Here is a 16,252-nt window from a genome sequence, read left to right as displayed (position 1 = left end):
AAGCTTTTAGTGGAAGCTGCATTCAGCTGTGATTTTAAATTTCCAAAGCTTTTGCTAGCCAGGCAGGTCCTTAGGTAGGGAATTAAATTGAAGGAAAATGGTGAGTATGGTGCACTCAGGGGCTCCTGCAGGACTGACAGGGGTAACAAGGTTTCTATACAATGCTGCGGTGGGTTGCTGGATGGTTTACTAGTAATGGAAAATGAAAGTGCACAATGTTCTTGTTAGGGCCAGACTATAGTTTCCCCTCATCACCTCATGAGCCTTGTATCTCCTGAAAAGACATGCTGTTTAAAGGTGCTGAAAATAAAGAGGATGGAGGACAGCAGGTTGAGTTGAGTTGCTCCTCCAAAGAAAGGCCACCAAGGCCTTATATTTCTTACTAATAAACTAACGTGAACTCCACTCAAATTGAGCTCTTAAGCTTTTTATTTGATACATTTAGCAATTAATGTAACCTCTTCAGCTATTTTAAGCTATTAATGTGTGATTTGTTTTCCAGAGCATGAGCTAATCATGCCGAGAGGCATGTCCATTGCTGCCCAATGAATACAAACCTGGGTATCCATTGCCGTCTATGTCCGTGCCTCCTCTTAGGCTGAAGCCAAAGGCTGATGCTGGTTTTGGAGGCTGGAAAGGGCTCTCTATGACCTGCACAAACTGTGGGCTCAAACCATCACTCTGCCCCATGTAGATGAACACCCAACCCCCTTCACCGGAACCTGGAGCCCCCACAGCTATGTCTGAAAACAAGAGATATTTATTTGTTTTCCTTGAGAAAATGTTGAGAGGCTTTAAATAATTGATTTGGCAAAAAAATCAAATGTACACAAATTCCCGTACCCCAAATGTAGTCAACCAGAGAAGACGTTTGTTTGCTCCTTTAGTTTTGCACTGGAGCAACGAGGCTAATGCAGCTAAGAAGTAATGGTAGCCAATACACCTCACCAGTTAGCATTGTGCAAACTGCATGCTGCAAACCACATCTAAGTCATTTTTATTTGCTAAAGAGATACAAACTGAAAAATATAACCATTATTACATCTTTTGCAAACATGTTTTATTACATCCTACAGTGGTGCCTAGAATAATATTTCCCAGTTTAAAGTCTTGGAAAACCCCCAATGTACCTTGAAGGTGAAAGAAACTTTTGAAAAATTGCTTTGGGGTGGACTTTTGGCAGTGGGCTGTTTTGAAATGCCCTTTTTTCATTAGCTGGTGAACACAGAAGGAAGGCCGACAGTTAACGTTACTGCTAGGAAGCCAAATATTTTAGTGCAGCTGTATAAGTGTAATAAGGATTTTAATCTTATTATTATGATAGAGAGACTGGGTTGGGGAGAGTGGAACGGAGTGTAACACTGATATTTTTGTGCCGTTGCAATGTCATCTGTGAATTTTCACAGCAATCTGACAGATATTTATTGAAATTCACCCTAAGGATGTTTTTGTATCATAAAAGTAACTTTTGAATTTTTTGATTACTGAGTTGTCACAGAATTCACTCGTTATTTTAATCGCCTTCTTAGTGGCTCTAATAAAGCACCATTTTGAAGCATTTGAACAATTCAGATTGAGAGCTAGCAAGATTAAGAACAGCCTCCACACAGTAAACAATGAGAGAAGTCCATGTTCCTCAATGTAAATTCAAAACAGTAAATTTTGGGGGAAGATTTATCAGAAACATACTCAAAGTTAATATAAATATATTTCAATTTTATTGTGCTGATATTTGCTCTTCTACATATTAGCCAGAAATGAACTTCCTTTTTTCACTAAACATTTATTTTAATGAATGTATTTTTATGTCTTTATTTTGGAAAGACAGCCTGGATCAAACAACATAGGTGTTGAATTATTTGTGTTTTTATTGTTTTACCAGACTACATAGCGACTGTTACAACCTTCACCTGTTAGAATTAACCCTGCCTATGGGCTAAGTTGCAATGTTTGCACTCCGTCTATAGACTGTTCTATGCTAGAACAAAATTTGTTTCCATTTGTAATGAAGATATGTAGGTTGCTTGTGTAAAGAAATATTATTTTTGTTCAGTAGTTTTACAACAACATTGTTTTCAAATAGTTACTTAATAGTTACTTAATAGTTATAAAACCCAAAATGTGTCAGGTTGTGCCCCAGTCTCCTTTACTCAAACGACAGAAATGATTTATCAGATGAGGAGGACAACAAGTTAGCAAGGGTGCTAATTATAAAGCTACTTTCTTTCTTTCTTCTGTTTTATTCGTCAACTTATTGTTCTGTCTGAAAAGGTAAAAAATGTGTCTCTGGCATCCATTTTGTGCTTTATAAACACAGAATTATTCATTTCTTCAATGACCAAGTAGAGTTAAACTGCTGCTAACTGCTAGCTTTGTTGTATTTATTAGCCTACAGTTCAGTGGCTACGCTGGCAGACTGGATTGGTTGACACCACAGGGATTCCCACTGGTTGTTCCTAATGCATGCTGGGTGTTGTAGTAAGAGAATATTGATGAACAAAAACATAAACCGATTTAACATGAATAATATAAAATCATGAATTTAGTCAAACCAATGAGGGATACAATGCTGTGCTACAGAGTACTGCAGTGTACATTTTTATATCTATGATAACAGTGTGCCATAGAGCATCAGAAATCATATAAGCAAGTATTTACTTACTGAAGAAAACTTCAGACACCATTAAGTATATCTGGCCTGAAGAGAAAATGTTGCCCTTTTTTTTATTTCTTTAACTTTTAATAAAATTGTAACAGGCCAAATCTGAAACTGCAAAAAGAGCATCACAGCCACACAGAACCAACTTACAGGCCAATAACAAGTTCAAACTGTAAACCATGGGAAATGTAAAGCTTGTTCATTAAGGTTTAGTAAGTGTGATGTTGCAACATTACTGTTCAAAAGCAGAGTTTTCACTCACTGACTTAATGAACAGAAGCAGGTACACAGTTGCTGAACTGCTCATGCTGACATTAACAGCTGAACATTAACAGCTGAACAGCCTCATTGCCAAGATTACATTTACATTTTGAAGACTAGGTACCTGACAGTGAGAAAAATGAGGTAGTTTAAGACCTCACAGTCATCCAATGAGTCATGACACTGCTTCTAAAGAGGAAAAATGACCTTCTGTGCTGATAAATGAAATTCAGCTGAACAGCATTAACAGCACTTGCATTGAGAACATTTGTGGTGTGCTATATTATAAGGCTATAGAACCAAATATTATGTGCGCCATAAGTGTTTCTCATCATGAATGTGATTAAAGGGGAATTTCCTTGAATTTTTTAAAAAATATTATTATTATTATTTTTTTTGCCTAAGTAACTAAGTTTGCCTAAAAAAAATACTTAGTCAGAGTGGATTGGAGTGAAATGCTTTGCTCTAGAGAGACTTCAGAGTCAGAAGTCAGAATTGTTCACAGTGGTGGTGATAGGAACCAGACGTCTAAAGTGTTTAACACCTTTAAAAACGCCTCTACCACACAGTTTTTAAAATCCTTTCAGTGCAGAGTGGAACAGGCACGATGTTGTAAGGTAAAATAGTATCCAAAGAAAACTTCTTTTTTCTAGATGTACCACTATTTTATTATTGTCAACATTTCAAAACAGCGAGCCTACATGTATCCTGAGTTTTATATGAATAGTAATTAAATGGCTATATTTGCAAAACATCATTTAACCAGGGGCACTCAAACTTTCGCATACAACTTTCTTGTGACCCCAGGTTCTTTCAACCACTGTAAAGAAATCAGAGTCTGTAATTTCAGAAAAGAATTAATCAGTGGAATTCCTCTTTAACATGGAGTAGTTATCAATGAGCATGGGGTCAATCTTTCATTTATGCGATTTACTCCCCTTAATTAGCCTTTGAGTCCTGCTCTGCTTCTTTTCAGTGCTGAAGATCTTACGTGGAGTAGCAGGTTCTCACCATTGAAGCCGTCATGGTCGATGTCTCCTAGAGGAGCAATGGTGCTGCCAAAGCGCCCGTAGGTGTGTGTGCCTGTAAGGATTTGGTCAGGAATGGGGGATATGCGGTAGCTTTCCTTCTGCAGGTAAACATACACCTGGCCCACTTCTCGCAGCTTCTGAGTGGACAGGTGCTCCATGAAGAGAGGAGCTCCAACCAGGATGTCATCCCACCTGAAGAGCAGAGCCAGCACACAGACAGGTCGTTTAATATCAGGAGCCAAATTTACCCTACTAGACTCCCAACATCTTTAAAAACACTTCAGATATTATTTTTTCTCACTAATAGCTCATTTACACAAGTGGAGACATTCCGCACAAATTCTAAATTTTCAATTATTTGTGGTAGAAAAAGAAATATTTTTATATTGTCAAAATTGTCAGACAGCATCAGAAGTGCAGACACAAACCTGTTACCACAGAATATAAATAAAACATAAAAATGCGTTTGTTACTATTTCATTCATTATGAAATTACATGATTTCATATAGAGAATTATTTAAGATAAGCAAGCAATAGTAAAATGAAAATAACTACATAGGTAAGTGCTAATATTCTTAAATAATTTGCTGAAACGTGTTAAAATAATAATTCACAGATTTACAAAAGTTATCTAAACATTTCCTGCTTCAAGTGTTCACTGTCAAAAAGGTCAGTCAAGGTAAGAAATGGAAGATAAGGGGAACTGTGGAAGACAAGACATCTGGAAGACCAAAAAAAAAATCTTTGAAAAATCTGCACGTAGACTCGTCAGACATGCCAAGCAAAACCCCCACATCTCTGCAGAAGACCTACAGAAAGATTTGGCTGGCATGGGAATAGTGATGCATTGGCCCACTGTGCAGCGTTGTCTTACAAACACATTCTACACAGAAGGGTCATCAAAAAGTAACTTCAACTGGGATCTCACCACAAAATCAACATCTAAACAATGCAGAACAACACTTAGATAATCCAGAAGCATTCTGGAATCAAGTGCTGTGACCTTGGCTTTAGTCACCAAAGGCATGTGTAGAATAAAAGGGCATTTCAATAAAAGAACACCTTGCCAACTGTTAAGCATGGGAGTGGATCTGTAATGCTTCGAGGTTGTGTGGCAGTCAATGGCACAGGGAATGTTATGGAAATAGATGGGAGAAAGGATTCTACTAAATATCAACAAATTATAGAAGCTAAAGTTCTACAGTCAGCAGTGAAACTGAAGGAGAAAAAAGATTAGATATTACAACAAGACAACGTTCCCAAACATACATCAAAATCAACCTTGAGCTACCTCAAGAAATGAAAGCTGAGGGGTTTGACTGAGGTATTATGGACAATCTGTGATTTGATCTTAGAGGACCTGTAAATATTTCTGAACTTGGGGGTTTTGCTAGGAAAATTGTAAAAAAAAATTCCCAAATCAAGAACAGAAGGAATTTTTGGAGGCTATTTCAGCCAAAAATGGTCTTACTAGGTACTGACTGAAAGGGTGCCCAAATGCATGTGCATATGTCACATTTTGTGCTTTATTTTTTCCAATATATTAAATTCAGCAAATAAATAGTAACTGTGTATTAAAACATGGAAATATATAGTCATATTTAAGTTTGTTCCAGGCAGAAGTGCTGTTAACTGCTTAACTGTTTCACTTAAGAAAATTAATAATGTGTAATTGTGCCCACACTTTCACATACAAGTGTACGTTTATACAGGGTATAGAATTATAAGTGTTTTAGAAAATTGCTTAAATAAATACAGAGCTAAAGTTTGAAAGGCACTTATTCATTTAGTCAAATTTAATATGCTCATGACCTTGCTGTAAATTTATGAGCAGTTGTAAGTTCATTAGTAAACTGTAGATTAGTGACTTCCACAGCTCCAGCGTTAACACACATTCATTTCCATTCACCACAGCTGTCCCTTCAGCCATTAATGCTTAAAGTCTTATGCAAGCGTCAGATTACATCAGCAATGAATATTCATGAGTTACCATATCAGAACAAGTGTTTAAATCATAAATATTCATCAGAAAGACTCACCCATCACTGTTGATGTCAGTCACAGCAACACAGTGACCAAAATAAGAAGCTACCTGTGGAACACACACACACACACACACACACACACACACACACACACACACACACAGAGCTTTCATGAGACATGTTTCCCCTTATAATTTGCTAAAACATCACTGTAGCTCTCCTTGTTTTTAACCAATATTTAACTAATTATCTATTAAATGCAACTGAACTTTTAGTTGAACACAACAGATTAAACAGATTAACAGAATAAATCTAATCCTAAACCAAATCCCAAAATTCTTGAATCAGCTACATTTCACTAGATTGTTTGTTAATAATAGTAGCATCTTTAGATAATCTAAAGGGGCCTCTCAAAATAACATGTGGCCTGAAATAAGAGGTTGAATTTAACAGCTAAAAGATACTATTTGACCACAGCTTAGCTGAGTAACCAGACTCAGAGAGATAAGAATACTTCATTCAGATGACTTATTAACAGCCCTATCACAGAAAACATAAGAACATGAGCAGAGAAGACTAAGACACAAAACACCAAGACAGCTGGTCTAAGCTAATAAATTCTAACAGCTAAAGATAAACTCAAAACAGATTTAGGGTAAAATACAGATAACAGAAGGACTAAGCAAGAAGCTAATGTAAAGTGACCAGATTTCTAAAATGAATACCAGGGACATTTCCAGTGCAGTGGTCAATATATTAATAAAATAGCCAATAATTTTATCTATGAAATACAAGGGGCTTCCAGTTTCATGTATCTTGACCATGGTAAAGTTGTACTGTAATAAACTATGGTGACGGCCAACTAATAAAATTGGGTACTAAGTAAGTGCAGAAAAAGACCCGTGGCTATTGCCCATTAGCCAGACCCTAAAGACACCCCTGAGCTAGCTTCAGTTTTGAAGAGACAGATAGCTGCTATCAGTGTTTGTCATATGTCATACACTTTATGGACAAAAGTATTGGGACACCTGCACAATAAACCTACAGGAGCTCTTATGACATTCCATTCTAAATCCATAGGCATTAATATGGAGTTGCCCCCCAATCCATCAGACTGCAAGATAGAGAAGCGTGATTCGTCACTCCACAGAATACATTTCCACTGCTCCAGAGTCCAGTACAACATGCTTTACACCACTCCATCCGATGCTTGGCATTCGTGGCTAAGCCATTGATGCTCGTAGGTGCTTCCATTTCACAATAATAGCACTTACAGTTGACAGGGGCAGATCAAGCAGGACAGAAATTTCACAGACTTGTGGCAGAGGTGGCATCCTATGACAGTGCCATGTTTAAAGTCACTGAGCTCATCAGTACAACCTATTCTACTGCCAGTGTTTGTCTGTTTGTTGAGACTGCATTGCTTTGTGCTCAATTTTACCCACCTGTTAGCAATGGGTGTGGCTGAAACACCTGACCTCAATACTAGAAGGAGAGTCCCAATACTTTTGTCAAAGGAGCTCGTTTGGGCAGTTGATTGGCCAATGCTTCCCCTTCATGCTGTACAGCAAATGATGGCCGATGAAGCTAAAATTTGTCCCAGTCCTAAAATGTCAAATCAGGCTATGGACTAAAATGACACAATGTATGCCTGCCATTAACTTGTAATTAAAAAGTCAATAGATACAGTAAAAGAAAGGAGAAAATGCAGTACATTAAAATTCCAAAAATGATATCACTGAGATTGCTCACCTGAGAGCCACGCAGACTTTTCATGATTCTGAGTGAAACTGCAGCTCCAGTGAAAATCTTAACCTTCAAAAAAAAAAAAAAGCAAATTGTGTAACAACTGCAACACATTTATCTAATTCATTATTAAACATTTTTGCAATTATGAGACAAAAACCTCATCTCTGAAACAGTCACTTTATAGGAGAAGCAAAACATGTCCTTAACCTTAATGTAATTAATGCAATTCAAATCAGCAACGACAATTGAGACATTGCATCAAAAAAGAGTGTATGTGACATTTTTTGCAAAAATCATATAATCATATATCATGGTATGGCATTGTTTGATGCCCTGTAGTTAAAATAAAAGGGTGACTAAAATGTAAATATAGTATAGTTTGGCTTTTTAATGTAAAAGGTTGTACAAAAAAATGGAAAACAAAATAACTGATATTTAAAAAAGGGTGGATAAAAAACATTAATATATGTTTTTACATTGGAGAGGCTCCACTCTCGAAGAACCTAATAGTAAAAATGTCAAGCAGTGGGAGTAAACTTACAGAACCAGCTGTGTTCAGGTCATTTGGCACACCAACTACATAGTCTGCAACCAAACACAAGGATGGAGATATGACACAAAACAGCATCTTGAATGTTAAGCGCTTTAGAATAGTTTAGTGTGATGAAGGCAAAGATCTCCAGTAGCTCTTCTAATCATTCCTTGATGCCAGTGCCAGTCCTTACCTGGGAGACTGTCAGCGTTGAACTGGCCTATAGCCACAGAGTAGCCTGGAGGACAGATATACAAGCAAATTACATTTCAATCTATGTGCAAGTTGAACGTTTTAGTAAATTCAGCAAAACATTTTGAATAAAAAAGATCAAAGAAACATAACACAGTTGTTATTTTGGCACAAAAGTCATAGTTTCTTACCCAGATAAAGGTCATAGTGGTCAAACCTTTCTGTTGACTTAGACTCTTCTGACAGAAAGTGGACTGGAGAAAAGGTCTTGCCACTGGCCATGATGCTTTGGAGAGGTGCAGTGATGATCTGACCTGAAACACAACCCGGCCCTCTTCAACATACTGCACACTATTGTGTAGGAGCTTACATCAGAAACCAGGCCACAGAGTTCAAGCTAAGGTCCAGGCTGAAGGTCCACATAGAATATTTTGTTTTCTGTTCTGCCTTTTTATTTTAGCATTTAAGAGAAGATTATCAATCGCTTTCTCTGACCAACTGAATCTACAAACTAGCAGAGGAGATTGCATCTCAATCTTTAGGCTGAAAACAAAGCCTGCAGATCTTGCTATGAATATTTAGTAGCTTTGAAAAACTTAAAGGAATACTTTTACAATTTCCAGACTCATGTTTATATGCAGTATCTATAGCATATAGTTCACTGCTACAGACAACCATTTTGACGTTTAACTGTACTTAAAATAACGAGAACCTTTGAAACTTAAAGCACACCGGCAATAGAAGTCGAAGGGCAGTTTTCTGTTATTTTCCAAGTACAGTGAATTACTGTGTGTGGTAAATGATTGCATGCCACAGAAATGTCAGACAGAAATTAGGATGAAAAACAATGAACTATTTCTTTAATTCAAATGTCATTTTTAAGCAGCCCTAAAGTCCGAATTCAAACAGCAAAATGTGTTCATGTGTTTAAAGTTATGCAAACTCTAAACACACCCTTGCCTCCCCATTTCCAAACCCACTAGCCTGCGCACTGTGCTTTGTACCTTTAGCAAAAACATCTATGTTTCAACAGATTAAGCAGATGCGATGAGGAGAGCAGAAACTAAAATAAGCTCCCACTGTAACATTCATAATTAGTAAATGAACTAGCGAGATTTTCAATTCATCATTCAATAACTGGTTAGCCATAAGTTGAACAAGTGCTAAATGTGCTAAAAGTGCTGAGGGGATTGTGGAGCTGATTATGCTAGTGCTATCTTAGCACGCTAATAGCTCACTACAAAACAAGTTAGATTCTATGTTTGTGTCACTCCAGGCTTCAGAGTCTTTTTCCTTTAAAGTTGTGGATGTCAAGCCTGTGAAGCTGTTTAGTGTGCTCGCTAAGCTAACACTAGCCTCTGATGCTAACAAGGTCAGTATAGCAAACCAAGGGTAGCTTAGCTAATGGCTCCACACACAAAAAACAGGCTCACTACTCAGATTTAAACCTTTATTTTCTAAACCACTGAAGCTCTGGTGAGCTTCACTCAGACTCTTGCTGTGGTGTGTGAAGCTGTTGCATGCTAAGCTACCTGCTACTTGTACAACTTTATACAGAGTATTAGACAGCCCTGCTGAAGAAAACAGCACAGATCAGCATTTTATGCTGGTCTAAACTGGTCTTGTGCTGGTTTGATGCTGTTTTTCCTGATCACCCCAGCATGGTCATGCTGGTTGACCAGCATACCAGCATCAAATTCTTATTTGCGAAAAACAGTATATAGCATTGCTGGAGAAACCTGCCAATATAACCTGCTACTGTTTCTTCTCTTACCTTGGAAGAAAAAGCCTCCAGGAGCACCAAGAACCACTGTACCATCCTACAGATGAAGCAGAAGAGGAAAGAACATTTTAACACATTTCCTGCCTTCAAAGTCACTTTCACAAAGGTGTCTGACAAGAGCAGTGCCTGTAAGTGATTTCAAATACAAATAATAGTTCATGAAATTAATCACACATGATCTGAGTGGATCACTTCTAAGGAAGGAGAAGGTAATGTTGAAGCGAGATGGGGCTTTATACCTTAGTGAAGTCAGAGCTGAAACCTGCTTCACAATAGCGTCTGTCTTGAACTGAAAGAGAAAAGCATTGGATGCTCTGGCAAATGTGCAATGAAAATACAATAGCTAGAAACGTTGTATGCATTACACTACACAATTAAAGGCCTCAGTGTTTTGTTTAAAGGTTAATAGTGACAATAGCATCTGTGTAATATTGTCTCATCTAAATGCTATAGTAATGAAAAACACATATTGTGTAAGTGTTGTGTATTAAAGAAGGTAATTTCTCCTGAAACTACAGCATGCTGTGCCACAGACAGCAATTAAGACTTACAGCCCCTGGCTTTGGTGTAGGTTTCTTCCACTGCAATTCCCCTACAGGGGGCATAGTTAGCTAAATTTCCAGTCACTGTGTCCAATAGCTGGCAGTTCCCCACTGGTGTGTTCATGGCCTCCTCTGTGCCTTGAACCACATTCCAGTGGAACAAAGGGGCACAGGCCTGGTAAAGAGAAACCACACCGTTACTACAGTGTAAAGTTTATGTTCAGCATCGGCAATGTCATTTCTGGACTTTCATGCATACATACATATATATACAATATAATCATAAAACGTATAGGGCTCCTGGAGGTGTATGTATGTGTGTACACTGGGGCATGCATGTGTTCTGGTGTTCACTGGTGCAATATGGGTGCCGCTTTACATCAATATAGTTTGATGTTTCTCTGCTCACCAAGGAGTTTGCCACAGTATCGGCCGACATAGCAGCTGAGAGTGACTTGTGTCTCAGTGGATTCTGTTGAGTGACGCTACTGTAGCAGCTACAAGGCCAGGTGCGTGAGCTACGCTACACTGCAGCTGGTTGCCTGAGCTGGCTGGTTGAGCCACATCACAGCAATGATGCTGGCCGCTGTAGTGAAGCTACACCATAGCTATGAGCCCTCTCAAGCTGAGATTGCTGGCTATTGCTAAGAACTCTTTTTGGACTAGCTAATTGTCAGTCTTTTACGTACACAGACTGGTGTGCAGTGGCCTTAACAGTTGGTACAGATTTTTTTGGTTCTAGAGAGCAACATTTAAGAAGTGAGTTGTGAGATAACTTTTTTCAAAAAGTATTAGGTCTGGCTCTTTTGTGAGAAAATTTTCCAGAAAGTATGTAGTAAAGTAATCCCATTACAGTTTTTACTTTTTTTGAGTAACTACTCCAATGCTAATCATGTATATCTGCTTCTTACATTTAGATGCTTAATGTGCTGAATCAAGTGTGTTAAATTAGGAGTTTGTAAAGAATTAAAAACTGTAAAAAGGGACTTTCAACAGAGATTCATGAATGCTTCCCCAATATATTAGAGTAAATCACTTTAAACCAACAGAATATTTTGCAAAAATTATAACCATATTGTGTTGGTTGTTGGCAAATTGACAAAGTATTGTCAAAATTTTAAAAATCACTGCTTCCTTCCATTGTTTTGGCCTGTAGCGTAACTTTTATTGGAATATTTGACCATATTTTCCCTTCAACCGCATAATTACTGCACACATTAAAGCACATATCGTCCAGACACATATTTAGTGTTTTATTGGAGGTGAATGCCACTCACCAAGATGGAACTGTTGTAGACCCTCACTGTGGCCCCCAGCCACTGGTTAGATTTATGGGCCATGAGGTGAATGTCATTAAACAGGATGTTTTCGTCACCTATGGACGTCACAATCCATAACATCAGTATCTTAAAGTTGCAATAGATATACACCGATCAGGCATAACATTATATATAACAACATTCTATGCTCATTGTCCATTTTATCAACTCCACTTACTATATAGGTGAACTTTGTAGTTCTACAATTACAGACTGTAGTCCATCTGTTTCTCTGCACACTTTCTTAGCCCCCTCTTACCCTGTTCTTCAGTGGTCAGGACACCAATGGACCCTCACAGAGCAGGTACTATTTGGGTGGTGGATCATTCTCAGCACTGCAGTAACACTGATGTGGTGCTGGTGTGTTAGTGTGTGTTGTGCTGGTCTGAGTGGATCAGACACAGCAGTGCTGCTGGAGTTTTTAAACACCTCAGTGTCACTGCTGGACTGAGAATAGTCCACTAACCAAAAATATCCAGCCAACAGCGTCCTGTAGGCAGTATCCTGTGACCACTGATGAAGGACTAGAGGATGAGCTATCATCTCTGACTTTACATCTACAAGGTGGGCTGAGAAGGTAGGAGTGTCTAATAGAGTGGACAGTGAGTGGACACAGTGTTTAAAAACTCCAGCAGCACTGCTGTGTCTGATCCACTTATACTAGCACAACTCACACTAACACACCACCACCACATCAGTGTTACTGCAGTGCTGAGAATGATCCACCACTCAAATAGTACCTGCTCTGTGAGGGTGCATGGGGGTCCTGACCACTGAAGAACAGGGTAAAAGGGGGCTAACAAAGTATGCAGAGAAACAGATGGACTACAGTCTGTAATTGTAAAACTACAAAGTGCACCTATATAGTAAGTGGAGCTGATAAAATGGACAATGAGGGTAGAAACAAGGATGGTCATAATGTTATGCCTGATCGGTGTATATTACAGTTTACTTTGACACTAAAAATGATATTCCATGCTCAGGTTAAGACAATTCTTGAGCCAAATGTAAGTAAAATAGTGTTTAGTAAAATGGAACAGAAAGGCCTTATTTACATGTCTAAGCTAAAGCAAACTACACTGTGATATAAAGCCAAGACTGACCTGTCTGGTCAAAGGCCAGTCGTTGACATGGCCCTTTGGTTGATGTCCAGGGGCAGTTGAAGACAGAGCCACCCTGGGAACTTCCTACATTATCTCTGGGTGCACCCACTACAACACTTACCCTACACAGCAGAAATGACAGTGTTGCACAATGTTGAAACTCCTTACAACCACACTTTCACAGCTTCATATGTTTCAGAAGACTAGGTGGTAAATGCACTGTAACTTCAGTGTATTATGGAAATGTGTTAGGGAAAATTCATTTTGCTAACATATCTCTATGACATCATTGACCTTATTATGGGCTCTACAACAAATGCATCACTGCTAGTAAAAAAAAATGCTGACAAAGATATCGCTACTGTTGGAACAAAACCTCATATCTCCAAAATGGTAACTTTACAGGAGAAAGAAAAACTTACTTTATTTTAATGTAAGTTAACGGAACCAGACTTTTTTCCAAGTAATTTTGGGGCATTTCTTTTGGTCCATTCGTCATGAAATTTACACACAATGTAAAGGGCAACAGGCAAGTTCAAATTATGTCAAAACTGAAAAAGGACAAAAATGGAGAGATGAGATTTTGATCTAACAGCAGCAATATGTAAGTATAGCAACAGAGGCAACACTTGTACATATCCAGAACTGCACAAAAGTCAAAGAGCACCCTTCATTTAATTAGCTAAGTGCAAATAATTAGTATTTCAGCATCATGAAAAAGGAGACAACATTTTTAACCGAAAATTACTGTTTTTTAACGAAATTGTGAAACGATATTTTTCACACCTCCGAAGTTCAGTTTTAGAAGTTGGTTGCATTTTGTGCTTTTTACGATCCAAGTAATCAAACACATTCAGTGATGTTGAGGTCTGGTATCTGGGACAGTCCATTTCACATGTTCCTGTGCATCTGATCATGACAGTTTTGGTGGTCTATCAGGTCTTTCATGGCTGTTAAGAGTTCCATTTTCTGTGTATCTTTCAAACCTTTTCAGCTCTAGTTTTGAAAATCCACATTTTATCCATGTTGACTTTTACTTGTCCATATACGTGGATTATCTTATATCTAACCTCCTCAGACACATTTCCTGAACATGAATACATTGTACTTAATGGCTGTTTTGACTGGAAATGTTTTTCTATTCTCAATTTGGAACTCATGATGTCTGCACTGAAGCCAAACACCAACCTTTAGCTACTTCTGCAGATATGTGCTTTGGTTAATCATGTCCTTTTGGTTGTTACAATGTCAGTATTAAGTTAGATTTTGATCCTCCAGTGGCATGTTCACCTTGAAGACCTCTTCTAACATTTTGTTTAATCATTTTTCATTCATAGCTCATTGACGCTAGCTGAGAAATTCAGGTTCTAAACTTTCAGCTCATACCACATTGTGCTAGTTAGAGATTGGAATTTAATTTGAAGAAAAGTTCATGTGTGTACAATCTTGTTAAGTGGAAACACTTCACACAATTCTTCATATTTTTGATGTATTTTTGTCATTAACTGACATCAAAACAAGGGGAAAAATACTGAAAGGACAGCCTTGAACCTGTAAATTGATGCCAAATGTTATTCATTATGTAATTATGTACTAATGCAACTAAATATATAGCAACAAACTTGTAAAGCTAAAAGGTTAATTGTTGCATTTATGGAAAAAAAGTTGGAATGCAATCTTAAACCTGTCAACTGAGAGTATAATTTGAACATATATACAATTCATGATGTAAATACCTATGTAACAATTATGTCATTACATGTTAATAAATATGTAACAAGTCAAATAAATGGCAAAATGGCAACGACAGCTCCAGATGTCTAAGGGTTAGGTTCCATGCCTGAAGGGTATGGCTGAATTGCTGTTAATAGTGTACAATTAAAGAAAATACTCTGGACAATAATGCCACTTACTCTTTGCTGTTTGCTTGTAAAAAGTCCACAGAAAAGCCAAAGTAACTCCCCTCTGGACCGGATTGTTCACTGTAGTTATTCAGATCCAAGTTAAAGCTACTGCTCTGATGTGGCAAGATACTTGCAGTTAAACCCAGAATGAAGAGAAACAGGTTTTTTTTTGCTCCCTCCATCTTCTCCAGCAGGAGTACGAGTGGCCTCACTTGCTCATCACTGGACGTTTGTGTTTGTGGTGTCACAATCGTTTTTCCGCCTAATATCTGCAGCTCAGTGATGTAAAAGAGCTTCCTGCTAATGAGTTTAATGATTGTATGTGTAATGTTCATACAGGAAAATACTCTCTGTTCATTGGTTCACTCATTTTGTTATGTGTGGCAGCTTGAAATATGCTTCCTTAAGATAACAGAAGACAGCATGTTCCTCTCCTAAGCGGCTGCGTGGTTACTTTATTATTAGGCAATGACACTGGGCTGTAATACAGTGTACAGTAGCCTGTGTATATATTAGAGACATACAGAGATAAAAATACAGGGAGTTAAAGTGTATATATGTAACATATTTTAAATAGTAAAAAAAGGTGATGCATTGAATTGTGTCATCATTCACACATGAATAAACATAAACACAGTTTGTGTCAAAAGTAAGTGAACTGAAAGACATATTAGTGTCATTTGAAAATTGTGTACATTTGAAGTGAGTTAAATGCATGACTTTATTCTGTGTGTATAATTCTCTCCATTAGTGGTTCCCAATCTGGTCCTCAAGGGCCTACAGATGGTCCACACTTTAGGTAGAAGCCAAAACGTGGACAGTCTAGGGGGCTCTGAGGACAGGGCTGGGAACTACTGCCACACATCATATATATTGTAATGACCAGACAATACATTTTACATGCTTCAGTCTAAGAATGTCAGTGAAATTACAGGACTGTGCAGACGTCAGAGACCATCTTTTTATTTATTAATTCCCAGTCAAAACTGACATTAAGTACAACTTTTTCATTTTTTGTGAGGTTTATACTATATTGCTATTGCATAAGAAAGGGAAACATTTAAAAAAAAAGAAAAAAAATAGGAAAAAAATTAAAGATATAAAGAAAATGGAACTCATAGCGACCATGCAAGACCTGGTAGACCACCAAAACCGTTGTCATCAGATATGGAGAGACCATTTCAAGTGTGG

General features: G+C 37.8%; 1 protein-coding gene across 1 annotated transcript in view; it reads right to left on the bottom strand.

The window, feature by feature from the left end:
* Positions 1-15,339, bottom strand: part of itga2b (integrin, alpha 2b) — a 39,427-nt gene extending 24,088 nt beyond the window's left edge. Inside the window, exons 1-13 of the mRNA XM_036590200.1 lie at positions 15,071-15,339; positions 13,158-13,279; positions 12,013-12,110; positions 10,745-10,910; positions 10,433-10,482; positions 10,185-10,230; positions 8,602-8,724; positions 8,412-8,456; positions 8,228-8,271; positions 7,690-7,752; positions 5,992-6,044; positions 3,932-4,143; positions 558-743 (exon numbers count right to left, since the gene is read on the bottom strand). Of these exons, the coding sequence (XP_036446093.1) occupies positions 558-743; positions 3,932-4,143; positions 5,992-6,044; positions 7,690-7,752; positions 8,228-8,271; positions 8,412-8,456; positions 8,602-8,724; positions 10,185-10,230; positions 10,433-10,482; positions 10,745-10,910; positions 12,013-12,110; positions 13,158-13,279; positions 15,071-15,243 (1,381 nt within the window). The 5' untranslated portion in view covers positions 15,244-15,339. The remainder of the gene's footprint in view (positions 1-557; positions 744-3,931; positions 4,144-5,991; positions 6,045-7,689; positions 7,753-8,227; positions 8,272-8,411; positions 8,457-8,601; positions 8,725-10,184; positions 10,231-10,432; positions 10,483-10,744; positions 10,911-12,012; positions 12,111-13,157; positions 13,280-15,070) is intronic.
* Between the last annotated feature and the right edge of the window lie 913 nt (positions 15,340-16,252).

This window comes from Colossoma macropomum, unplaced genomic scaffold (genome assembly GCF_904425465.1).
Source record: "Colossoma macropomum unplaced genomic scaffold, Colossoma_macropomum, whole genome shotgun sequence".
Classification (NCBI taxonomy): Eukaryota; Metazoa; Chordata; class Actinopteri; order Characiformes; family Serrasalmidae; genus Colossoma; species Colossoma macropomum.
Note: the sequence above shows the minus strand (reverse complement) of the source record. Positions and strands in the feature narration are given on the sequence as shown.